Below are 27,195 nucleotides of genomic sequence, written 5' to 3' on the forward strand. Positions count from 1 at the left end.
AGTTAATATTTCATTTGCTATGCTATTAACTTTATAAGCTTTGAATGCCACTGACTCTAGATTTATAGTTGGTGTCAACTCCAAGGTAATTTTTCTGTGAACATGAATGTCTGGGAAGGCTTGTCTTCAGTAAATGTGGTAAGTTCACTCTTGGGCCATTCAGACTAACAGGACGGAAATCAGCAGTGTTAGCCTATGACCATCCTAATATAGAAACTTGAGGGCTTGTTGTGAATAAATTGGCTATGGTGATTCCTACATTACAATCTTCAAACGTTCACTCTTGTCTTCACAGCATGATCTTAGATCGTGAAAGGTATCAATGTTGTTTCAGTTAGTAGCACACTTACTTCTGTGTCACAAGGTTGTGGGTTCATAGTTCATTACAGGTCCCAAACTTAAACATCTGAGCTGATACTCCAGTGTAGAAGTGAGAGATTGTTGAATTGCTGCTCGCATATTCAAGACGAGATGATAAACTGAAGACCATAGTGAATGTACATGTTTCAATATTGCTATTTTAAGGAAGAGCAATAGAGTTATCCACCTGGTCTGGCTAATATGTAATCCTTAATCAACAATCACAGAGAATACATTTTTTGATCATGGTTGCTCATTGTTGTGGTTCTGTTCGCCGAGCTGGGAATTTGTGTTGCAGACGTTTCGTCTCCTATCTAGGTGACATCCTCAGTGCTTGGGAGCCTCCTATGAAGCGCTTCTGTGATGTTTCCTCCAGCATTTATAGTGGTTTGTCTCTGCCGCTTCCGGTTATCAGCTCCAGCTGTCCGTTGCAGTGGTCAGTATATTGGGTCCAGGTCGATGTGCTTATTGATTGAATCTGTGGATGAATGCCATGCCTCTAGGAATTCCCTGGCTGTTCTCTGTTTGGCTTGTCCTATAATAGTAGTGTTGTCCCAGTCGAACTCATGTTGCTTGTCATCTGCATGTGTAGCTACTAAGGATAGCTGGTCATGTCATTTCATGGCTAGTTGGTATTCATGGATGCGGATCGTTAGCTGTCTTCCTGTTTGTCCTATGTAGTGTTTTGTGCAGTCCTTGCATGGGATTTTGTACACAGCCAACAGCCACTCTCAGACAACAACTCACCAGGACGAAGGACCCGATACCGAGCATGAGCAAAACCAATGTAGTGTACAAAATCCCATGCAAGGACTGCACAAAACACTACATAGGACAAACAGGAAGACAGCTAACGATCCGCATCCATGAACACCAACTAAACACGAAACGACACGACCAGCTATCGTTAGTAGCCACACACTCAGATGACAAGCTACATGATGTTGAAGCAAACTAATAATTCAATTTGCATGGCTGAGTTCAACTGGGACAACACTACTATTCTAGGACAAGCCAAACAGAGAACAGCCAGGGAATTCCTAGAGACATGGCATTCATCCACAGATTCAATCAATAAACACATCGACCTGGACCCAATATACCGGCCACTGCAGTGGACAACTGGAACTGACAACCGGAAGCGGCAGATACAAACCACTACAAATGCCGGAGGAAACATCACAGAAGCGCTTCACGGGAGGCTCTCAAGCACTGAGGATGTCACCTAGACAGGAGACAAAAAGTCTGCAACACAAATTCCCAGCTCGGCGAACAGAGCCACAACAACGAGCACCCGAGCTACAAATCTTCTCACAAACTTTGAATGGTTGTTCATGGAGTCATAGAGTCATATATCACAAAAACAGACTCTTTGGTCCAATTCATCCATTGTGACCAGGTTTCCCATAGTAAACTAGTTCAATTTGCCTGTGTTTGGCCCATATTCATCTAAACTTTTTTTATTTGTGTACCTGCCCAAACGTCTTATAAATGTTGTAACTGTATCTGCAACTACCACTTCCTCTGGGAGTTCATTCCACATACGCACTACCTTCACTGCCTTGTCCCTTAGGTCCCTTCTAAATCTTCCCCTTCTCATCTTAAACCTGTGCCCTCTAGTTTTTAACTCACCTACCCGAGGGGAAAATAACTTTGCTATTCATCTTATCTATGCTCCTCTTGGGAACTTATGCATGTAAACTGCCTGCTGCGTTTCCTCAACTACATTGGTAACTATAATTCAGAAGTATTTAGTTGGTTGTAAGAACTTTCAAACATTTTGATATCAAAATGAAATGGAGTTGAAAGATCCAATACAAATGTCAGTCTTCCTTTAAAAATGCAAGCACTTACTTTTGTTTCCCTCCAGAGAATGATACCAGGAATCCCGCTGCAACACCACCTGCACTTGCACTTCAAGCGAGTACCCTGTCTCCTTTTCCTTCATCAGTAAGAATGTTTTCCATTTTTTTTGCTCAGATTGTCCTCGAGGCAAAGTGAAGAAAATAAATCTCTTGCCAAGGATTTTAAGCTAGTTTGATGTTTTCAATCTTTTTGAATCTTGATGGTAAGATTATGACTTGCCCTTATCTCCACTGAGCATTTCAATGAACTCGGTGCTTAACACAACTGAAAACACTCACTGAAAAATAGTGAAATAATTCCCTAATTTCTCCTTTTCCTTCATTCATAGAATGTAGCCATCACAGACCAGACCAGCATTTATTGTGCACCCCTTAAGAGTCAAAGGCATGTAGTGGATTTGGAAGACCACACCAAGCAACGGCAGCAGCTTCCGTCCTAAAGAAGTGAACCATATGGATTTTTCCTGATAAAAGTTGCATGGTCATCATAAGACTCTAAATTCTAGATTTTCATTGAATTCAAATTCCATCTGCATTGGTGGAGTTCAAACATGAATCCCCAGAATATTAGCCATAATACCACTCGGCTGCTGCCTCCCCTAATCCTAAACAGTCAAATTTGTAAGAAAGCATATTGTCATCAGCTCTGTCAATTCTGTTCTCAGATTTTAAGGTCTCAGCTGAAACATGGTGATGTTGAAGCAAACTAATAATTCAATTTGCTTGGCTGACAGGATTGGATTTATCACAGTCTTGACGAAAGACTTAAAATGTCTCAAAATAAAATATTTTTAAAATATTGCTCTGCTCTCCTTTTCTTCTGTATTCTGTAATTTCTTCTGTCCTTATTCCAAAATTAATGCTGCTTTCCATGAACAGCACATTTACTGGCCTTCCTCTGTCCCTGGGAATTGCATTGTTAATTCTAGAACTAGGTTTCTACACTGTTAATTTCATCCTTTTATTTGTTGAAAACTGGCTTTCAAGTTTGGTTTGTCAGGTAATCACGATGGAGAACATGGTAATTTGACTTGACTGTGTAATCAAAGTGATGCATTTTGAATAAAGTATCGTATAGAGGAACAACTCAACAAATGTCTCACTTACACCCCAGTACTAGAGAAATAAGGTATCTTGAGGTAGCCTCGGGGTTAAAAAACATTGCACTTTTACTCCAATCTACTTCTAACTTGAATTCCTTTGGCCTAATGCTGGTTTGGAACTTCATTGGTTCTGATTACAGCAGCAAGCTTAGAACCAGTCTGGGACAAATCCAACCTTATTTTGTAATTATAAAGAAGGTATTAAGGTCCTTTAGCAACCATCCGATGCCCTGTTTACACTGAATGCTTTATTTTGAGATAACGCTGGCACAGATTCAGCTCTGCAGTACCATTTGCTGTATAAACAGTCATCAATGTAAAAGCATCATTGAATACAGACTTCAAAGTTATAGATTGAATCCCTGATGCACTGCAGAATGAATAATTTAAATTTCAGGCTGATATTAGAGTAGAACGACTATCCTATCAGATCTTGACAACTAGATACTAACTAGGTGTTGGCAAATTGGATCAGAATATAAAATTCCAGCATCTGAGTTGTTATTTCTGTGCTGTAAAGTTGCTGCTGATTGGAGCTGCATCAATGCAACTATGGTGTAAATAGGACAGCTCTGTTCTCTTACTTGGCAGAACACAACAGCTAGTGCAAGTTATACCAATTACTCTGGATACCTGATTTCTGCCACAGTCAAAAGGACAGTGTTACTCAGAACAGTATCTCCCAGTGCCACCAGTCTGTTCAAAAGTTGGAAATAAAGTATTGACTCCTGATGGATGAAGTAAAAACATTTATATTTTCTACATGCAAATTTAAACAAGCAGTTTCATTGCATGGTCTGAAAACATGAGATATATTTTCACCATTCTATAAAAAATGCTGTACCATGATAACTGACTGTTTTTCATCAAGCATGTATTATGGATTTCCTGTTAAATGAATTCATTCTGCATTGGATAATGGAAAGTAACTGAACATTAAGAAAAAAAATTGACTTGCTCATTGCAGCGTGAAGATAAATCCAGAATTGTAGCAGGAATGTAGAACTGGGATGCATTTTCCACTTTTCTGGAAGCAGAATTAAATGTCCTTTCCTACATGTTTGAACAAACTACAATCAAAGAATAATGTTGTTACAACTGATTTTGCTTTGGTCAATTTTATGGAATACAATTCTGCTCAAAGGAATAATAGAAATCTGCTCAGTTACAATTCATCCTGCACTAATGATCTTTTAACATTTCTAAGGTAAAACACCACTTAGCAGTATAATTGATGAGAACTCTAGGAATCCAGCTGTGGAGCATGCAAAACATTTAAGAAATAGCTCAGAGGCTCTTGTAGAGAGCAGATTGGAGAATTGGGTGACCTTTCAGTTCAGCGAGGCAGCTCAACAAGTCACATTGGAGGCAGCGTGTGTGGCGATACATAATGAATCAAGTGAACTCAATGTTGACTACTGAAAGAGATTACAGGGGGCTTTGGAAGAAACTTGATTATTTTAAAAAGACATAATGATAAGGTACAGATAGACAGATTAGGTTTTAGCTGTATGCAAAAATGGCTCTACTCAAATAGAACAATGTAAAAAGTGAAGTAGTATTAGCTAAAAATAAGATGCTACTGAAAAGTCAGCGATCAAATTTACCCTTCCAAACAGGTACACTATATAGTTAACATACACTGTCAATTTGTTACTGGTTGTATAAGTTGAAATAAGCATTAATCGGTGTAAAGTGAAGTGAAGTGAAGCGAAATGAGACTTCAGCTATATTCTCAAAGGACAACAATTTGATTTCTTTTTGGGTTGATGACCCTAATCTTTAGCCTGAGGTCCTATTTAAATGTCATGAAATGTTAACTCTTTCTGTCTGCAGAAAGGTTCCAGCATTTTCTCTCACAGCAATAAACATGCACTCAGCAACTCCAATCTGTTCATTGGTGAATCAGCAATGGATTTTGGATTGCAGCATATGTATCGGGCAAGGGGAGAAATGATCAGAAATGAACAAACATCAGAAAAAGGTGGAGTGTCATCAAGAGTTCAAGGAAGAAGGAGAGATGGCACTAAGGTTATTGGGAATAAGCAACAGTGTCGCCTGGAAGAGTGATTCTTAAACAAAAAAATACCTTCCTCTGAAGACCAACCACTAGTTAGACCATAAGTTTTGGAAAGTGGTTGGCCAAGCATTTGGAACATTCAGATCATGCCAGTTTTGTAAACAGAGCAGCAAATGGGCCTCCTAAGTGTTATCTGCATCTGTAAAGCATCAAACACCTTTTTGTCTGCCATTAGGCGTTTGATGAACTCCAAGAACTCCAAGAACTGTACACACCAACTGGCATATTCAGTGCTTTGACATCAGAAAAATAGGTACAGAACCAACATATTTGAAAACTAGATTTCCAATACCCTCGGCATTTGCAAGTCATGCTTCTGTCAAGCTGCTGTCAGTTAAGAGATACATGCCAATGACTAAAACAACCTGCTTGAAAAATTATTTCAGCTAACAATTAATACCTCGACTATGCCCTTGCTTAATTTCTAAAGCACTATATCTCGAGCTTAAAGTTTTGAATACAAGCATTCAAAGTAATGGAAAACATTGTGGTTCTCGGTATGCTATTTACAAATTTCTTCTCAAACACTCTTCATGTTGGGGTAGAAGATTGAAGAGGTTTTTCTCTAGATTTCTCTTGAGGTGGACCTAAGTTTTCAACGTCCAACAGTAATGACTAATAGTGACACCTCTTGCTATGTAAAGCAAAAAAGACTGCAACACTGAAATAGTTTATTAAGACAGTGTAATCACAAAATACATTTTTGAGGTAATAATAACATCTTCTGTTTTTTATCCTTCCTACCACTAGTTAGCATTTACTGCCTGGAGGGCAGTTAAGAGTCAACCGCATTCTTGTTGGTCTGGAGTCACATATAGACCAAACCAGGTGAGTATGACAGATTTCTTTCCCTGAAGGATTTAAATGAACCAAATTGATTTTCATATGACAATCAATCATAGTGATATACTATGACAGTAGCTTTTTATTCCATATCTTTACTGCATTCAAATTTCATGATTTGTCATGGTAGGACTTCTTCTCAAACTCAGGATCTCAGAGCATTAGCTTGGTGTTCTAGATTATTACTGCTGAAAATGTGTTGCTGAAAAAGCGCAGCAGGTCAGACAGCATCCAAGGAGCAGGAGAATCGACGTTTCGGGCATGAGTCCTTCGGGAATGAGGAAAGTTTGCCCAGCAGGCTAAGATAAAAGGTAGGGAGGAGGGGCTTGGGGGAGGGGATTGGAAATGTGATAGGTGGAAGGAGGTTAAGGTGAGGGTGATAGGCCGGAGTGGGGGTGGGGGCGGAGAGATCAGGAAGAAGATTGCAGGTTAGAAAGGTGGTGCTGAGTTTGAGGGTTGAGACTGAGACAAGGGGCAATGAGGAAACTGGAGAAATCTGAGTTCATCCCTTGTGGTTGGAGGGTTCCTAGGCGGAAGATGAGGCGCTCTTCCTCCAGCCATCGTGTTGCTATGGTCTGGCGATGGAGGAGTCCAAGGACCTGCATGTCCTTGGTGGAGTGGGAGGGGGAGTTGAAGTGTTGAGCCATGGGGTTGTTGGGTTGGTAGGTCCGGGTGTCCCAGAGGTGTTCTCTGAAACATTCCACAAGTAGGCAGCCTGTCTCCCCAACATAGAGGAGGCCACATCGGGTGCAGCGGATGCAGTAAATGATGTGTGTGGAGGTGCAGGTGAATTTGTGGTGGATATGGAAGGATCCCTTGGGGCCTCGGAGGGAAGTAAGGGGGGAGGTGTGGGCGCAAGTTTTGCATTTCTTGCGGTTGCAGGGGAAGGTGCCGGGTGTGGAGGTTGGGTTGGTGGGGGGTGTGGACCTGACGAGGGAGTCACAGAGGGAGTGGTCTTTTCGGAATGCTGATAGGGGAGGGGAGAGAAATATATCCCTGGTGGTGGGGTCCGTTTGGAGGTGGTGGAAATGACGACGGATGATACGATGTATATGGAGGTTGGTGGGGTGGTAGGTGAGGACCAGTGAGGTCTGTCCTGGTGGCGATTAGAGGGGCGGGGTTCAAGGGTGGAGGAGCAGGAAGTGGAGGAGATGCGGTGGAGAGCATCGTCGATCTCCCTGTAAAAACGCCATCCCATATTCCCAATTCCTTCGTCTTCACCGCAACTGCTCCCAGGAGGACCAGTTCCAATACCGTACAACCCAAATAGCCTCCTTCTTCAAAGACCGCAATTTCCCCCCAGACGTGATCAACGATGCTCTCCACCGCACCTCCTCCACTTCCCACTCCTCTGCCCTTGAGCCCCGGCCCTCCAATCGCCACCAGGACAGCACCCCCCTGGTCCTCACCTACCACCCCACCAACCTCCATATACATCATACCATCCGTCATCATTTCCGCTACCTCCAAACGGACCCCACCACCAGGGATACATTTCCCTCCCCTCCCCTATCAGCGTTCCGAAAAGACCACTCCCTCCGTGACTCCCTCGTCAGATCCACAATCCCACCAACCCAACCTCCACTCCCGGCACCTTCCCTGCAACCGCAAGAATTGCAAAACTTGCGCCCACACCTCCCCCCTTACTTCCCTCCGAGGCCCCAAGGGATCCTTCCATATCCGCCACAAATTCACCTGCACCTCCACACACATCATTTACTGCATCCACTGCACCCGATGTGGCCTCCTCTATATTTGGGAGACAGGCTGCCTACTTGCGGAACGTTTCAGAGAACACCTCTGGGACACCCGGACGAACCAACCCAACCACCCAGTAGCTCAACACTTCAACTCCCCCTCCCACTCCACCAAGGACATGCAGGTCATTGGACTCCTCCATCGCCAGACCATAGCAACACGACAGCTGGAGGAAGAGCGCCTCATCTTCCGCCTAGGAACCCTCCATCCACAAGGGATGAACTCAGATTTCTCCAATTTCCTCATTTCCCCTCCCCCCACCTTGTCTCAGTCCCAACCCTTGAACTCAGCACCACCTTCCTAACCTGCAATCTTCTTCCTGACCTCTCCGCCCCCACCCTCACTCTGGCCTATCACCCTCACCTTAACCTCCTTCCACCTATCGCATTTCCAACGCCCCTCCCCCAAGTCCCTCCTCCCTACCTTTTATCTTAGCCTGCTGGGTACACTTTCCTCATTCCTGAAGAAGGGCTCATGCCCGAAACGTCGATTCTCCTGCTCCTTGGATGCTGCCTGACCTGCTGCACTTTACCAGCAACACATTTTCAGCTCTGATCTCCAGCATCTGCAGTCCTCACTTTCTCCTCGTTCCAGATTATTAGTCCCATGACATTACCACTGTTCCTACATTACCATGACAGTTTCCGTCAAACTCGTAATCAATCTTATGGTGTTTAAAACTAAACATCTGTAAATAATACAGTGAATGTTTTATACAGAATATGGAATTCATTTGTCTACTATATATTGTAACATTTTATGAATATTCACATAATATTATTTTATGATCTTAGTCTCTTCATTATAGTTCCATATTTACTGCCACAAAATTAGCTAGGATCATTTTATTTCCAAAGTATTTATCTTGAAATACATCCTCGAATGACTATCAGCCAATAGACAGGAAGGATGAAAGAATATTACTTTATTTATCTCTTGATTGATTGATGCTACCACCACTGAAGAAGTTTTATCAGGTTTAGACTGTTTTATAGGCTGCAAATGGTCAAACTGTCAAAAGCAACAATACAGCAAAGTGAAAGTGGATGTGTTACATCTAGATGAGGGAGGATGAAATCCTATCACAGTACTAATCTACCTGTGTACTGATTGACAGTCCTGTCATGCATGCAACAACATAATCCTGGAACTTCTGAAGCCTATTACTCATCCACATATATAACCTGTGACCTGGTCTGGTTCGGTTGAATGGCCTATTTATGTGTTGCATACCTATCTGGTTTGACATGCCTCAGTCTTGAACCTAAGAATCATGGGCTTAGATTTCACTGCTGGGGGACTTGGCTCTATTTGTTTGTTCACTCTTACCTGCCACCTCCAAGAAGAAAGCTGAGTTTCAAAACCCATAGACTTTTTAAAAACTGTACCACAGTGATAGCATGGATGAATGGCATAATCAAGCTGAGGATCAGGCGTGCACATGTCGTTTTACTGTAATCCACAGCTTTGATATTGGTCAGCAGCTCCTACAGTATCAGGAGTGTCAGATGTTGAGAGTGGAGACTGCAGGGACTGCAAGAGGATCTTCTTTGGGGTCCAAACTCCAGTAAAACACGAGCTTTTCGTGCAGACAGGGATCAGGTCTGGGGCGGAGCAGTGGTGATTGGGGGAGGGTTGTGTTGGGGAGTCATAGGACAGTAGGCATGTTTTGGAGACCAAGTGGGAAAAACAAAGGGTTTTATATCTTGGGAGAGATGCACAGAGCATTCCTCAAAATGAAGAACAGTGGTGATTCTGCCATTTCAACAAAGTTGTCAGAAAATGCCTGTCCTATGTCACCTGCCTGCCATTGTTGAGTGTTTATAGCATTTGAGGCAGACTGAGGGCTTTCACAGGGCAGTCATTTACAATTCAAGGCCCTCAATGGATCCAGAGGCAGACTGGTGGGCACCTACCATCTTAAGCGAAATGGGTCAGAGAAATGTAAAATTTTCAAGAAAAAACAGAAATTACTAAAGAAATTCAGCAGGTCCAGCAGCATCTGTGGGAAGAAAGCAGAGTTAATGTTTTGAGTCGTGTAACTCTTCATGAGAGCACATTTTCAAACATTTCATGGTGCTCTGCTGAGGCAAACAGAATCCTTTGAATGACAGATGAGACTCATCTTTACAATTCAATTTAAGCATTTATGAAGAAATGATAAATCTTGGATGTTATGTAAGTTGCAAGTTGCCAAAATTAAATGCAATTAAAAGAAAAGAAGTAAATCAAGAGATGCAAAGGATTATTTTAAACAATACGACTTCAAATTACAGGTCCAGGAACAACACAAACAGAAATCTGCTGATCCTTCCTTTTCAAACTAATGGTTCAGATTTGTAATCCCAAGGAGAATCTCAAATACCAAAACAAATTATTACATTTATAAAACACTTTATTAGTTTATCAGAAACATCTTGCAGATTTTAAAATTAAATGTTTTTTTTCAAAGTAAGTTGCAGAAACTATAATGTACAGATTGAGAAATGAAATAGGAAATAATAAAGAAGACAGGCAGAGGCTGTTGGGTCATAACCGGTACAGGAGAAAATTAAATATGGGAGAAATAATTCAGAGTTCTTATAAAAACCATACATATATCAAAGCTGAAACTTGAAAGACAGATGACAAAGAGAAATGGTCCAAGTTTTAATAGCAGATTTTCAAGAAAAGAGGTGTTAGCAAAAGGAGGTAAACAAGCAGCTGTCAGAACAGTGTGAATTTGCAAGACAGTCAACTGCTAGCCCCTTTTCATCTGGATTAAACCAGTTCTTGAAACTGGTGAGGCAGAGTATTAAAAAAAAGGCATCTGCGCAATCAGAATGGAGTGGAACCCGCAGAGCGTAGAATGTCGTCGTTTGCTAAGTGTGAGAGTTTGCTGAAGCAAGGGAGAGAAGTTTTTTTTTCTTGCTGTCTTGATTTCCTAACTATTTTCACAGATCAGTAGGGGCTGGAACAAAACAAGGTCTAAACACTGGGAGATTATTCAGAGACTAACTGAGAAGCACAAGGGTGAAGTGAAAGTCAGAGAATAAGGGGAGGACACAAAAGTTAAGGGAAAGGGAATATCTTTAAGATTAAACAATTTGAAATATTAGCAAGTAAGAGTCAGTAATTTCACATTCAAGTTTTGCAAGGTCAGCCAAGTGAATTGTGTGCCCTGTCACATCTGCAAAGTCAGGGATCCTACCAGTACCATGAGTGCACTGACACCACTGTCAGTATAATGTGAATTTGTAAGTAACTACAAATTTAATCAGGATAAGAAAGACCTCCTAGAGCACGCATGGAAAAAACTTAAATAAATTAGGGACAAAAATATGAAGAATATTGAGGCAGAAATAGAAAATAATTAAACTGTGAGGTGCAACCTGGAGAGAATGGAATCTGACAGTTTGTTAAGTGTGGGAGGCAAGTGATTAAACTTCCATACATATGAAATACTAGTGCTCCCAACAGCAGAAACATGAGCTGCATGTTTTGGAGCTGGAGACACTGGCATTTTCACTGGCTGAGAGTTACACTGATTGCCTGTTGAGAGAGCTGTTCATACTGTAGCTCAAGGGACTGGAGGAAAGAAGAGAATGGGTAACCATCAAGCAGTCAAAAAGAGTCAAGCAGGTGGTGCAGCAGTTCCCTAGGTCTTGCTCAAAAATTAATTTGGCATGAATTTGCCCTCAAGGGAGTACAGACAGAGCCAAGCTTCTGCAACCTCCAGTGGCCTGACTGTACAGGATGGGAGGAAGAAAAAAGTGTAAGCGAGAATAACTCATTAGTTCAGGAAACAGACAGATATTTCTGCAGCTGCAGATGTGACTACTCGATGGTGTGTTGCATTGCAGGTGCCAGGATCAGGGGGGATGTCACTGAGTAGCTGCAGGGCATGGTGAAGCGGGAAGTTGACAAATCAAAGGTTGCTGTATACATTGGTACCAATGATACAGGTAGAATGAACGCCTTGCATCAATTATTTAGGGAGCTACTTGGTAGACTAAAGAGCAGGACCTGAAAGGTGGCAATCTCTGGATTACTCATGGTCCATGTGCTAGCAAATTCAGTGACAGGAGAATATGACTGATGAATGTATTGCTCAAGAGTTGGTATAGGAGGGAGAGTCTTAGTTTCTTGCATCACTGGGACCATTTCTGGGAAAGCTGGGACCTGTACAAGTGAGGCAATCACACCTAAACCAGAATGGGATCAACATCTTTGTGGGTTTGCTAATGCTGTTGGGAAGAATTTAAATGAGTTTGGCACTAAGGTGGGGTACAGAGCATTAGCTCAGTTGGCTGGCCAGCTGGTTTGCGATGCAGAGTGATAACAGCAGAGTGGGTTCATTTCCCACATGAGCTGAGGTTACCGTGAAGATTTCTCCCTTTCAACCTCTCCCTTTGCTTGAGCTAAGTCAACCTTTAGCTTGAAACACCATCAGTTCTCTCTTTTTAACGAGAATGCAGCCCATAGACCATCAGGACTACAGCAACTTTACCTTTACCATTTTACAGGCCCAGCATGGTTCCTTTCAGATGAAATTTAAGAGCAACAGCCCAGAGAACCTGAGATGTTTAAGAATATTCAAGCCTGGATAAAAAGGAAAACAAAGGTTTTCAAAAAGTACAAAAGGAGAAAATCTTTGGAGGCACAAGTAGAGTATAGAAAGAGGTGAACTTAAGAAAACAATTAGGATACCAAATTGGGAGCATGAAAAAGCACTGGCAGATAAGACTAGGGAGAATCCTAAGATATTTTTTCACTATATTAATGGCAAGAGGATAACCAAGGAGAGAATCAGGCCCATTAGGAATCAAAGAGCATTCTGTGCATGGAGTTGGAGGAAACTGATAGGGCATGAAATGAGTACCACACAGCTGTATTCTCTTTGGGGAAGGACGGTGGAGATATGCAATCTGGGAAGAGATACATAATCCACAAGTTTCTTGAGCAGATTGACATAGAGGGTGAGGAGATATTGGAGTAATATAAAACAAAGACTTTTGATGCTAGAAATTTGAAACAAAAGCGGAAATCGATGGAGAAACTCAGAAGGTCTGGCAGTATCTGTGGAGAGAAAGTAGAGTTAATGTTTCAAGTCCAGCGACCCTTTCTCAGGACTAGAAGTGGTTAGGAAAGGGTTGTACATATGCTGAAGACAGGGGTAGGGGGTTAAAGGAGTAACTGATAGGTTGAGATGGAGTCCAGTGGGACAGAATGACAGTTAGGCAAAGATATGGATAATGGTAAGCAAGGGAGACAGAAATGCAGCTAATGGGATCCATAAGACGGTGAAAATGTGTTAATTGTGCTGAAAACAGCCCATGTAACAGGACCTGGCTTGTGGGGTGGGGTAAAAGACGTAGAAGAAAGCGTTGAAACCCTAAAATTATTGAACTTGATACTAAGTCCTGACGGTTGCAGGATCCCTGAATTTCTTCAGCAATTTTTGTTTTTGCAAGGGATATTAAAGATATTTGTCAGCTTAAAAATGAACAAATACCCAGGCCTGGATGAGTTACATGCTAGGCTGCTGTGAAGTGATACACTTTGGATAAAGTAACAATACGGGTGAGTACTCAATGAAAGGCAGGACACCAGGAAGCTCAGAGAAACAGAGGGATATTGAGGTGCTTGTCCACAGATCCCTCAAAGCAGCAGGACAGCTTTATAGTAAAAAAAGCATATGGGACACTTGTCTTTATCAGTTGTGGCTCAGATTTAAAGAGCAGGAAGTGCATGTTGGAGTTGTACAAAACTGAAAATGCATTGCTGGAAAAGCGCAGCAGGTCAGGCAGCATCCAAGGAGCAGGAGAATCGACGTTTCGGGCATGAGCCATTCTTCAGGCTCCTGAAAAAGGGTTCATGCCGGAAATGTCGATTCTCCTGCTCCTTGGATGCTGCCTGACCTGCTGCGCTTTTCCAGCAACACATTTTCAGCTCTGATCTCCAGCATCTGCAGTCCTCACTTTCTTCTAGGAGTTGTACAAAATCTTTGATTAGGCTGCAGCACTTTGTGCAGTTGTGGTCTCTGGTGTACAAGAAAGATGTAATTACACTGATGAGGGTGCACAGAAGATTCACTGGGATATTGTCTAGGATTTAGCAGTTTAGCTAAGAAGAGAGGTTGCATTAGCTCAGGTTGTTTTCTTTAGCCGAGAGATGCCTGAAAAGGGACCTGAAAGAGGTGTATTAAGATTATGAGAAGCACGGACAGGGTGAGTAGGAAGCAGTTGATCCCAGAAAGTGAAAGATCAATAACAGGGGGGCATAAGTTTGAAGTGATTGGCAGGAGATTTAGAGGGGATTTGAGGCCAAACCTTCTCACTCAGAGCATGGTGCAAATGTGGAATGCACTGTCTGGCAGGATGGTTGAGGTGGGAAACTTCAAAACCTTTAAAAAGTACGTGGGGCACTTGAAATATTGTAACATTCAAGGTTATGGGCCAAGTGTTGGAAAGTGAGTCTGATGGAGATTTAGAGCAGTGTTTGTCAGTTCCAACTCAAAGGGCCTCTACCATACTGTATGATTTTATGAGACAAAGGAAGACGGCAGGCACAAAACAGACTTGCAGACACGACAGATTAGATTAGATTAGATTACTTACAGTGTAGAAACAGGCCCTTCGGCCCAACAAGTCCACACCGATCCGCCGAAGCGCAACCCACCCAGACCTATTCCCCTACATTTACCCCTTCACCTAACATTACGGGCAATTTAGCATGGCCAATTCACCTAACCCGCAGATTTTTGGACTGTGGGAGGAAACCGGAGCACGCAGAGGAAACTCACGCAGACACGGGGAGAATGTGCAAACTCCACACAGACAGTCACCTGAGTTTTGACACTAACATCTTCCATATCAGTGGTTTCCCCATCCTTCTCTCTTTGCTCTCTATCTTGTTTAAAAAAGGCCTTTTACTAAGTCCATGTCTGCATGTCTGTTGTCAGTCCTTCATCTCCTTCTGAGAAGTTTGCCCTTATCATCTAACAACCAACCTCCACATTTAACAGAGCATCTTCAGCCACTTCCGACAACTCAATCTGATACTAACACCAAACTCAATTTTCCCTGCCCTTCAACATTCTAAAATGAGCATTCCTTCCACTTTACTCTGATCCATATTCATTTCCCAATACACCACTTCCATCATTTAACACCTTTCTGTGCAAGTCCACGAGATACAACATCTGCTCTTTTACATCCTTCTTTCATAAGGCTTAAACAGCCTTTCCAACTGAAACAGGAAAATATATTTTATTCACTGCTCATGAAGCAGTCTCTACTACACTGGGGACACCAATCACAAATTGGTTGACTGTGCTGCTGAACACTTCTGTTCAGAGCCCAAGTATGATCCTAAGCTTCTCGCCACTTACCGTTTCAATTTTTTGCCACAACTCCCACACCTTGTCTGGCTTTGTCCTCTACAATGTCCACATGAAATTCAAAGAATACCTTTTGATTTGACAGTTTTACAATGTTCTCAACTCAACACTGAGTTGAATGATTTCATATTATTAACTCTGTTCCAATTGTTTTAAAATACCAGGTACTGGTAAGGATTTTGATGTCGCTATTTAAATCACACTGAATCCATCATTTATTTATTTACTTGCCCAACTGTTGTCCCTTTTTGCCTTTCATTGCATTTAATTCTATTTATTAACATTTAATAATTTGAGTATTCCACCGTGTCATGTTTTGTTATTTCCCCTCCCACCCTTCCCTGTCAGCCTCTGTTCTTTCTTCAACTCCCTTGCCCTTTCCCCCTGTGATTACTGGCACCAGAAATAAACCCTCTTCCCATAAATCACTTACCTTCCTCTGCAATCCTGGATGTTGTCCCAGCCGTAGCCATGGCTTCTGATGGGCTGGCAACTCTAACTGGGTGAAACCTAGCTTAAGGTCTTTTGAATGCTGACTGGCATTAAATTTGGTGGAAATTCACTGGAATAAGCAACACGGGGCTTTTGCTCAATCTCCAGTGGCCTGATGAAACACTGGCTCTACAATAACATTCTGACATTTATACTGCTTCTCTTTCCAGAGAAGACACTTGGATAAGTACACGAAGAGGAAAGATTTGGAGGGATATAGGCCAGGAGCAGGCAGGTGGGACTAGTTTAGTTTGGGGTTATGTTTGGCATGGACTGGTTGGACTGAACAATCTGTTTCTGTGCTGTCTCACACTATGACCCCATGTTACCAGACCTGCTAAGTATTTCCAGCTTTTTAAGTTTTAACGATAAAATTATATACATTATCATTATAATCGTAGAGGTAGGTTATAGACCATCATGCCATCATAGAGAATACAATTTCTTTTGTGATGTGATTCAGAAGTATGTCAGAATACATGCATGGCTTTGAATGAAGAATTAATACAGGGTAAATTCAGGTTACTTTGAATCAGAGTTGATAGATAATGTTTGTGATCCAATGTGTAAAGAAGTCTCGACAGACAATACTCATCTTGTTGTAGTATTCATATTTAATGACCAAGAAAAGGTACACAAGATGTTGCCAGTGGAGACAACAATTACAGAATTAGAACAATTGACACAGTCTGGCAATCAGAAATATCTATGACCAGGAGCCAACACATATTTTTTTAAAATGGTTAAATACAAGGAAATAGGGAGCAGCTACACCAAATACATTGAAGAAATCTCTCGAATAAGCTTCAGTTGTTTTAAGTGGACTACATTTAAACGCGAAGTGGTACAAATGTAGAAGATATGCTGGCATATCTTCATACCAGCAAATTAAAATTAAACAAATGCTGTACAAAATTAATCAGGAAACAAAAGTTAAATTTGTTGAACTAGGAAATATACAGTAAAACGAAGAGAAGCGATCCATTGAGAATGAGTACAAGAATTTAGGTATAGGTTTAAGAAAAAAGGGGAAAGATTTTAAAAAGGACCTGAGGGGTAACTTTTTCATGCAGAGGACAGCGCATGTATGGAACGAGCTGCCAGAGGAAGTTGAGGTGGTGGATACAATTACAACATTTAAAAGGCATCTGGGTGGATATACGAATAGGAAAGGTTTAGGGGGATTTGGGCCAAATTGTGGCAAATGGAATTAGGTCAGTTGGATTGAATAGTCTGTTTCCATTTTGTACATTCTATGTCTTCACATCAAACTGTAATCTAAGAGGTATGACTTGGGTAAAAGTACAGCAGATGAGGCTAAGTATTAACATAAAAACATGACGCAGTACCATAAGGTAATGAGACTGTGGTGACAGGAGAGGTGAAAAATCAAAGAAAATGCATTAAGGTTTGAATCTGTGGATGAACATAAATATCAAATTATTCTGGATGACTAATTCCACCAACTTTTATAAAGAAAGGCATGATCAACATGCTCTCTCAAATTAAAATCAATGCTAGGCAGGATCTGGACAGATAAATTGGTTTCAAAACACATAAAACATCAGGGATAAATAATGAAAAAGTAACTGTCATTCAGAGGGTACCATTTTTAAATGTGCATCAGGTTGCTGCAACATTTGATTTATTCCAGTGCATTGTAGAGATAACTCTCATTCTAAATCCAAACAGTTTAGACACAGACTTTTAAACAGCTGAGAACTTCACACATTTTTAACACATGTTCACATCTCAGAGCAAGATCCCTTCCAAAACTTTGGTGGATTTTCTTAATGTTCTCATTTCACCCAAAATCCAAACTATTAAATGTACAGGGAGCAGTTACTAAATTAGCAGAACCAAACATAGAAAATTAAAATATTCAACTTTAAATCATTGATCCAAGGGGAAGTAGAACAAGAATGGAACTAATATGTTACCCAAATTCAAAAGGGTGGAAAAACACAGGCATCATATTCCATGTACAGGAAAATAATTTATAAAATTATCAGGATGAAGCTAGAGGAATAACTGAACAATATCAATTCTGTAAACAGCAATCGACTTGCATACAAAAACGACTCCGCCAATCCAAATTCCTTGATTTATTTGAGGAAATGACAAATGAATTGGGATTAATGGAACCTCAAATGAGACAAGAAAACACTATTCTTTAAACACAAAGCCAAGAGGATTCAGGGTAAACCTTGGAAGTATATACGAAACTAGCTGATGAGTAAGACACAACAAATACAAAAATGTGTGGGAAATATTGACTGTGGTATATTAGGACAAAATTCTTACAGCACTGCTGTGTCTCAACTGAATTAAGAAAATGGATTGAGAATCTCAATGGAAAGTGGACAAATTGGCAAAAGATACATTACCAGGATCGACAATAATTTGCTTACTCCTAAATTATAGGATGAGTTGATCAAGATTTGCAGGTCAGGAGAGCAATGGAAAATTAAACTAAATACAGACAAATAACAAAGTGCCACACAGAGGAAGGGGAGAAAAAGTGAATGGTACATTTATTCTATCCACAGTATTCAGTTATTCAACAGTGAAGCTGAACATGTCTTGGAAGATTTGATACTAAATATCCAAATGACATAGAATAGCAACAAGCAAAGTCAAATGGTTGTTGAATTATATATTAATGAGATTAATTTCACATTGCTCTACTTAGTGTTATAGACCAGGCCAAACCTCCTTGTTAAGAAGTTAGCCAGAACACTTTTTTTTTTCTTATTTTAAAGATAAGTGGAAGGCATTGGATTCAGGATGCAATTCAATTAGTCATACTATTTAATTTAAGCAAAACATGCTTTTGTTTTACACTATCCTTAAAATACAGACAAAGTAAAAACAAGTGGAAAAATGTATTAACTGTAACTCAAAAGACATAACAAAATTATATATTAACCACTAGGAATTAACTGTTCCAAGACAGTAACATCCCATAAACACACCTTTGGCAAAGGCAAAATCAATAAAATAGATTTTCTCACATGTAATTTTAGAAACAGGAAGAGAATCCCAATCTTTAACTGTAACAGAGAGAGGAATAAGAGCTTCTGCATCCAGATTTAAGACCCTAGCAGCTGCAGAAAGCTAAAACTAAAAATCTTGGTTCTGTCAGAGATTGACTCCACTCTTTCAGGCTGCTTCTATTGTTCCAACTGAAAAAAAAAGCCTCACAAGCCATTTACTTTATTGGCTTTGAGCAGATTGCTCTGCACCTCAGTCTCAACCTTTCTTCACAAAAAGAAGTTCAAAAAAGGTTTAAAACCATAGTATCATCACATCAGTACAAACCCTGAATGAGTACACAAGCAGGAGGCTGGCAAAGCACAACAAACCAGGCAGCATCAGGAGATGGAGAAGTCGATGTTTGTGTATAACATTTCTTCAGGAATGGGGTTGGGAGTAGGGTGATCAGCAGATAAAGAGAGGAGGGGGTTATGGGTGGGGAGAGGAGTGGAGTGATGAGGTAGTGATAAATGAATACAGTTGGTGGGTATGACCAGGTTAGTACCCATCACATGTATTCACCTATAGATACCTCACCACTTCCCCCCATTCCCACCCAGAACCTTCTCCCCACACCCAGAACCTTCTCCCCACACTACCCCCAACCCCATTCTTGAAGAGGGGCTATACCCAAAACATCGACTTTTCCACCTTCTGATGCTGCTTGACTTGTTGTGTTCTTCCAATCTCCTGCTTGTCTACTTTGGATTGAAGCATCTGAGTCTTCTTTTCTCTCAAATCCTGAATGAGGCAGCCAATTCTGACCATCAAGTCAGAAAGTAAAGAGATAGGAGAAAGTGAGGACTGCAGATGCTGGAGATCAGAGCTTAAAAATGTGTTGCTGGAAAAGCGCAGCAGGTCAGGCAGCATCAAAGGAGCAGGAGAATCGACGTTTCGGGCATAAGCCCGAAGAAGGGCTTATTCTCCTGCTCCTTTGATGCTGCCTGACCTGCTGCGCTTTTCCAGCAACACATTTTTAAGAAAGTAAAGAGATAGTCAAGCACAGGAGTCAAAACAGAGCAGCAAATATTAGGAGTATGAATTGTGAGGAAAAAAACTGTCAACAATTGTGATGAACTGTTGTTTCCATCAGCAAGGCAATCGAATCAGCTGTAATTTTTATATTTTATTGATTTCAAATCTGGCAATTTACCTTGAATGACAATATGGCAAAAAGTGCATTTAAACCTTGATTACATTTCCCATATTTTAACCTTTTTGAGGGGAATAAACAGTGATCATTGCAGCAGTGATACAAATGACATATAATGTCAAATAACCTCAAGTTCAACAGTGTTAAATTATAATTCCAAACAATGATCAATTCATGATATTATCTCAGAAACTCACAGCTACAAATATGCAAAGATAATATCACTCTATTATACACTATAATGTCCTGTGTGGATAAAAGTTAATAGAAAAATTCACAAAGATTAGTTACACTGATTTATTCAACATCTGCATTCCATCAATGTGGTACAGGAATGCATCTGCAGACTTTCATGTTTTTCAGCCTGTTGTGGTTGCTTTGCTGTGTTACTAGTCCGAGGCCTGGCTGTGCAATTAGCTTTATTGTCACATGTACTCACATGAGTACAGTGAAAAATTCACAAGGCATCACTTATGGTGTCATTTTAGGTACGGAGATACCTAGGTACAGATTCTTAAGGGAAAAAATGGAAAAATAAAGAAATAAGATGTCCAGCAATAATTAAAAAAATAGAGAAATAAGAGTTCAGAAGAACAGTCCTTCCATCTCAGACTGTGGCGGGTTTCAATTCAAGACTGCACGTCCGAGTCCAAGCTGGGGCCAGAGTCTGCACTGGCTTTCATCCCAGACCATAGCCTGTGCTGCCCAAAGATGGGGGGTAAAAAGAAAAAGTGAAAGAAACACAAAGAAAGAGACAAAAGAAAATAAATGGACAGAGTAGGTGAGCTCTCGCTCAGGAGTCCTACTCTACCACCATCTTCTACGGAAACTGTAGTAGCATGTTCAGGACACAATTTGGAAGACAAAAGCATGGACTGTTTTATTGTGGGAAATGTTAACGGTGATGTGAAGTGTCACATTTTTATTGTTTTTATTCTGTTAAATGCGTTACATAAATGCACACTTTTTGTTGCTGTTGTCTGCGGGCAGTGCTCCTTTTACTAGTATGAACTGAAGCCCAGCATTCTCTACTGTCAATGCTCATAGCAGACATTTGCATTGATCATCAGAATATATGACAACATAGCACTTCACTGCAGCATCTTGGTGAACAGAGAGTACTGCATATACTTGCAAATTCTATGAGCAACATGGTACTGCAACTACATTGTTAGCATATACTTGCAAAATTCCCAAACAAATATTAAGAGGCTATCAAAAAATTAAATACAGCAAACTGAAATGATTTGGAGATGCCGTTGTTGGTGTTGGACTGGGGTGTAAAAGTTAAAAATCACACAACATCAGGCTATAGTCCAACAGGTTTATTTGGATGCACTAGCTTTCGGAGCACTGCTCCTTCATCAGGTGGTTGACAAGGAGCAGCACTCTGAAAGCTAGCGCTTCCAAATAAACCTGTTGGACTATAGCCTGGTGTTGTGTGATTTTTAACCAAATTGAAATGTTTTATAAGCAGTTATGCACTATTCGGTAATACCTGCATTCCAGGTCTGCTGTCACTCAACTCCCCTTATGATTTTTCATTCATGAGGACCACGTTCAAAAGACCTCAATTTATGCTGACTTAACCAACCTAAGCTGTAATGGCAGTTGTGATATACATAGTTAGTAATACTGACCCAAGATTAGGACAGATAAACTGGTCAGAGTTTCTGATTGTGATCACTTTTCTCACAATTCAAGAGAGGCCAAGACTTGATTTAACATCTGATCCCTGTCCATGTTCAGTCAGGGTTTAGATGAAATACCAAAGGATGCCAGGCAACCCTGCAGCCATTTTAGAACCAGTCAGGAGTAAAATTGAGAGATATTACAACAGGCACAGGACTATGGGGCTGGGGGGAAGGATCTGATTCAATCTATGCTCCATATTTCACCTTTGGGTAAAATTTGTTACTTAATTGTTAACTTAAAACAGGACAATTATGTTTTCATTTCTGTTTACTACTTCCTCCTTTCATTGAAATTTACTGAGTGGAAATAGTTTCAAAAAGTTACATTTTCACAGTTGAATGAGGGAGGGGTTGTCATGGCATTTAGCAACACAGCCCACCTTCACCTTAATACCCTTGGGTCCAGACTATAGTTTTTATTTCATTTTTTTGCAAAGTAAATCTTTTACTTGATTTCTTAATCTACTTAAATGAGGGTTTACTATTTTATTAAATGTGTAAAATTTGGCAAATAAATCCAAGGTTAGCATATAATATTAATATTCAATATAAAAATATACACTTAATACTTTAATGGATTTTAGTATTAGATTAGATTCCCTTCGGCCCAACAAGTCCACAACTACCCTCCAAACAGTACCCACCCACGACCCATTCCCCTACTAATGCACCTATCACTATGGCCAATTTAGCATGGCCAATTCACCTGACCTGCACATCTTTGGATTGTGGGAGGAAACCGGAGCACCTGGAGGAAACCCACGCAGACACGGGGAGAATGTGCAAACTCCACACAGATAGTCGCCAGAGGCTGGATTCGAACCCGGGTCCCTGGCGCTGCGAGACAGCAGTGCTAACCACTGAGCCTTATATTGGCCATCATGCATCAACGTTATAATCAATGGACTAACTGTCATAAACCAGTTTTACTAATTTCAGGACAAGAAAATCACATGTATAACAGTTCAGTTCATGTTAAACTGCCTAATGGCCTTCGATTTTTGATCTGAGAGCTTTGCTTGACCAAGCAAAATTTTGCTGAGTCACTGAGTTGTCACTGCCTTTTATGCACAAGCAAGCTGACAGACAGTGTCTCTCTGCTGGAGGCATCAAACTGACAACAATCCTCACATACTTGCGGCCAGATTAGGATCATGTTTATTTGAACCATTATTCATAGGTTTCTTAAATTTAACCAGATGATACCTACATTTTTCTTTCATGCTTATCTATCCCTCATGACCAATTTGTCGGGTGTGTGTGCCTAGATCGATTTTCACCTAGTTCCTGTTTGCTTTTGCACAGAAGGAAACTGCCAGGAAAGCAAGCAGACAGCAAGCAACCTACAGCAATCAATTGCTGCCACCACTTCACCATTTTCACACCACTTGTCCAAAAGGAGTTCAAGTAGTACATGTTGTATAAGGGCCTGAAAGGGTTAACATCTGGTCAAGTGTGATCAGCACCACCCATTGTGATGATGTCAAATATACAGTCACATGGACAGTCTCACATAGAGAGACAGAGACTGTGAAGAGAGAGATATGAACGTGTGTGAACTGTAACTTGTGCTAGATCAAGTAAACATTTTCTTGTTAACTTTACCAGACTCTCAGCATCACCAGTAGCTAGACTAAATAGATCAATGGCCTCCATCTGCCACAGATTATTACAGGCAGCCAGCAGTGGTCACAGGAGTACAGAAATCCTCGCTAGAGTGCAACTACGGTGCATTTTCTATCAGTGTGATTAAGAGTGACATTGGGACATGCAGAGCCTAGTATCATATCGAATGATGTATTTTCAAATTTCAAATGAAGAAAGCTGAAGAGAAATCACAACTATGTATGTCTTTGGCGATGTGCTTATTTTATAGCTGATTACCAACATCTGAGATTTTCAAATGAATAGTAGCCTAGCTTTAAGAACCTGTCACCTCTTCTGAATGGAGGCCACATAATATAATCTTAAATATTACACTGCCATTCTTTGCTTTACCCTTGAAGGCTGCAATTCAAGTTGATGTACATGTGGTTTAGATTAGCTAGCTTTTCAGCCACTCTGCACAGTGAGTGTTTGTTGATTATGGAAGAACACAGCTGATTACCAATGGTAGGCTGTTTCCAAATGAAGTTATCTAGCCAAGCCCTCTTCTGACTCTGTATCCGTTCTGTACAATAGCAATTAATGATAATGAACAGAATCAGATATTCAAGGTGATTGCCTTCCCAGCTCCACAAACAATCCAATGAAGAGGCTGGTTATAGTCTCACTGCACTCTCTCTGGCTGAATCAGCTAACCACAGCTAAGTTAATTTACCATGGCCAAGCATCAAACCTAAGATATGGCTGATATGCCTTTGTGTCACAAAATACTGAGTGAGGTGGGGAGGTGTGGAGAAGGCTCACCTGTTCTTTCAAAATGCAGCTTGGTTTTCTGAAGCAACATCCAATCTTTTCAAAGTTGTGATTAAAGCTGCACTTTCACTTCACATAGAACTTTCCAGCAGAGTCAATAACAGCTTGTTCTAAAATTCATTTAGGTCCCAGTGTAACAGCCAGGGAATGCTTGAGTCACAGCAAGCACTAAATTTTCTGAAACATAATTTTTTTTCCAGTTTCTATTTTTATTTCGATATTAAATACAATGCACACATAAAATGTAGAGGCTGCCATACAGTAGACACATGTCTGTACAGAAAACCTTCTCAACTAAAGTTTAGCTGTCTATAAGTCACAAAAGAAGCTCCAATCATTTCCTGCCTCCCATTTTGTTGTTTTAGCCAAGAAAACTGTTTTTGAAAATATTGTTTTTATGCTATAAGAATGCTGACTGAATACAAATATAAACATAAACACAAATATACGATGCACGTACTGTATACAACGAATGAATATAGAAGAAACAAACAGGTTTACACCATGGTCCGTTCTGAGCTATAACTTTAAGATGGAAGTGGTGACCCTCTGTCCTTCAGTTCAAGACAGAACAAAACACATCAAATAGAGTTCTCACGTTTGATGAGAAACTGTGAACTTCTCCTGGACATGTGCATCTATGGAGAGGTGTGACTGCAATGCACCACAGAGCTGAATGGCTAACACTCAAAACAGGCTTATATATAAAGGATGGGCCTTTGCACATTGCAATGGAGCAGTATCAACAGCCGTATAAAACCTGCAACTTACTATGAATTGAAAGGAAGGGAGAAAATGTGGCATGATCTATGCGCTGAGTGCTTGGAGCTTTAAGTGCCACTCAAGTATCAGATAAATGAGCTTGCAGCATATTGCCACAGCTATTAAAATGTCCTGATTCTGTTTGGAAACTTCAACTCTTAAATCTAATATCCTATAAAATTATCTATAGGAATCCTCCAATGTAACCAATGCAAATTTGAACAACAGAGAAGAATAAATCAGCAAGCAAGAAAAGGGGAAAAATGAAATTCAAAGTAATTACAGGAAGAATGCCCAACCAAATATTAAAGAACGAGGGATGAAAGGGTTAATTACCTAATAGAAACTTTGTATAGACTCTCTCCTCCCCCTCAACACCTGCTCAGTGGCAAGACAGTGCCATGATAGGACATTCAATCCTCCCCCTCAGTATCTTGTTTTAGATTTATGATAACTTCAACAATGCATTTTGTTCAATCTTTAATAGTAGACTGGGCTGAGGAGAATAAACCAATAAATAGACATTTGGTGCACAAGTATATAAAGGTACATTTGCACTCAAATATGATTACTATACATGCACATTTTTAAACTAGCTCGATTGTTATTAGGCGAGGGAAATCATGCTTAAAATCATTCACTTCGTTACCTAATTCAATAAAAAGAATCCTCATGATTTGCTTCCTCCTCTCTGTCTCTGCCATAACACACAGACTGTGTCACACATGCAATATGTGTTGACATTGTAATAGTCTCAGTGTATAAGTTATCATTTTAAATGAGACGTGCTGCAAGAATAGCTGTATTTTTGAAGCTGCTACTTCAGCAGTTAAATGCAAAACCTATTGCTGCCAAGAAGTGCAAGAACCAAGGAATTAACCTTTATTTGAAAAATACTTGGATTAGAAAGAGTTACTTTTATCTCATTATTTATGCTTCTGATTATCTCAATGTTTTCGTGGAAGAGCAAGTTCAAAATCATTTCTGTTAAGAACATATTATCAAAACAATTTCCTAATGTTTCCTCTGAAGCACTCAGTTTTGTGCTGTCTTTGTATGTTTCAAGGCTGTCAGTAAGCAAACATGTAACCCTTTGAATATCTGAGAGTGTATGCTCATAGATCCACTTTGCATTTTTTTTTAATTAAAGGATACTGTTCACACCAGCATTTTAAAACAAGGCTGCAAAGAAGCTGCAGAACAGAAAAATTTGACCTGCATAACACTAGAGATTATTGGAAATCTCTCAGATTCTTAGCCTATGATTATCATTTTAAAATCAAACCATAGAAATGAATTCCCTCAAAGCGTTCGAAACAGCAACAGGATATCAATGAGTCTGTTTGTACTTCATTCCACGTAATTAACTTGTGGTTCCTACCTGAGGATAGCCGTGTCTCCCTGCCTGATGGTGATGTTGTCCGACTCCCTGGAGAAGTTCACGCTTCTAACCGGCAGTCCTGTTGGAAGAAGGCAGAGAAATCTCAGAAGGATTACGGGTAGTGGGCGCTGATAAAAAGGACCCCGAGATACCATTGTCAGAACAGGATGAACGGGTCGGACTAAGAGAGAAAGCTCTCCCAAACACTGTGGCAACACTAAAGCTGTCTTCACTAATCGCAGCTTTGCAATTCCAAGCCCCAGCTGAGTTCCCACTAATCTGACAGCAGAGGCATCACTTGTAAGAGATATGTGAAGCGATGCTCTGAGCGTGAATTGACTGCTTTCCCTCCTCACGCTTTTTAAAAAATTCACCTCCCCCCCCCCTCCACCATACGCACTCCCCCTCCTCCCCACACCCTCCCACCACCACAGCCACCCCTTTGGCAGCAAGCTTGATGAAGGTCTGATACCACTCCATCACCATGGCAACAGCTCCATCTGAGGCAACTCAACCCAGAGAACAGAATTGTGCTTTGAGGCAGAAACTTACCAAGCTGTTAAAGTGAGGAATAAAGTTAAATCCTGTTTTTTGGCAAAGTAATATTTTTTGTGAATTGAGCTTGCAAAACACGGAGTGTTCAATGGTGAATGACTGATGCAGACAAAATCCAGCAGTAATTATCTGTGACACCAGTTTCGCTACAAGAAGCCCAACTATAACAGCTGATAATATTGCTATATGGACTGAATGCAGTCATTTTGATTTGAGCAGTAGAAAACAGAGAACAAATTAAATGCGAAATCATTGGTGAACATTTTAATCAACTTTTAATCCCTATTTTAGACCAGTGCATGCACTTTCAAACA

At 40.6% G+C, this 27,195-nt stretch overlaps 1 protein-coding gene across 4 annotated transcripts in view; it reads right to left on the minus strand.

The window, feature by feature from the left end:
• Positions 1-26,645, minus strand: part of lsamp (limbic system associated membrane protein) — an 843,236-nt gene extending 816,591 nt beyond the window's left edge. For 3 of the 4 annotated variants that reach the window (XM_043700769.2, XM_043700768.2, XM_087992878.1), the window contains exon 1: positions 26,327-26,645. In XM_043700769.2, the coding sequence (XP_043556704.1) occupies positions 26,327-26,481 (155 nt within the window). In that variant the 5' untranslated portion in view covers positions 26,482-26,645. The remainder of the gene's footprint in view (positions 1-26,326) is intronic. The other variant, XM_043700770.2, reaches the window with a different exon arrangement.
• Between the last annotated feature and the right edge of the window lie 550 nt (positions 26,646-27,195).

This window comes from Chiloscyllium plagiosum, unplaced genomic scaffold (genome assembly GCF_037043375.1).
Source record: "Chiloscyllium plagiosum isolate Xiang-an unplaced genomic scaffold, Cpla_swu_hap1 HiC_scaffold_12, whole genome shotgun sequence".
In the NCBI taxonomy this organism is placed as follows: Eukaryota; Metazoa; Chordata; class Chondrichthyes; order Orectolobiformes; family Hemiscylliidae; genus Chiloscyllium; species Chiloscyllium plagiosum.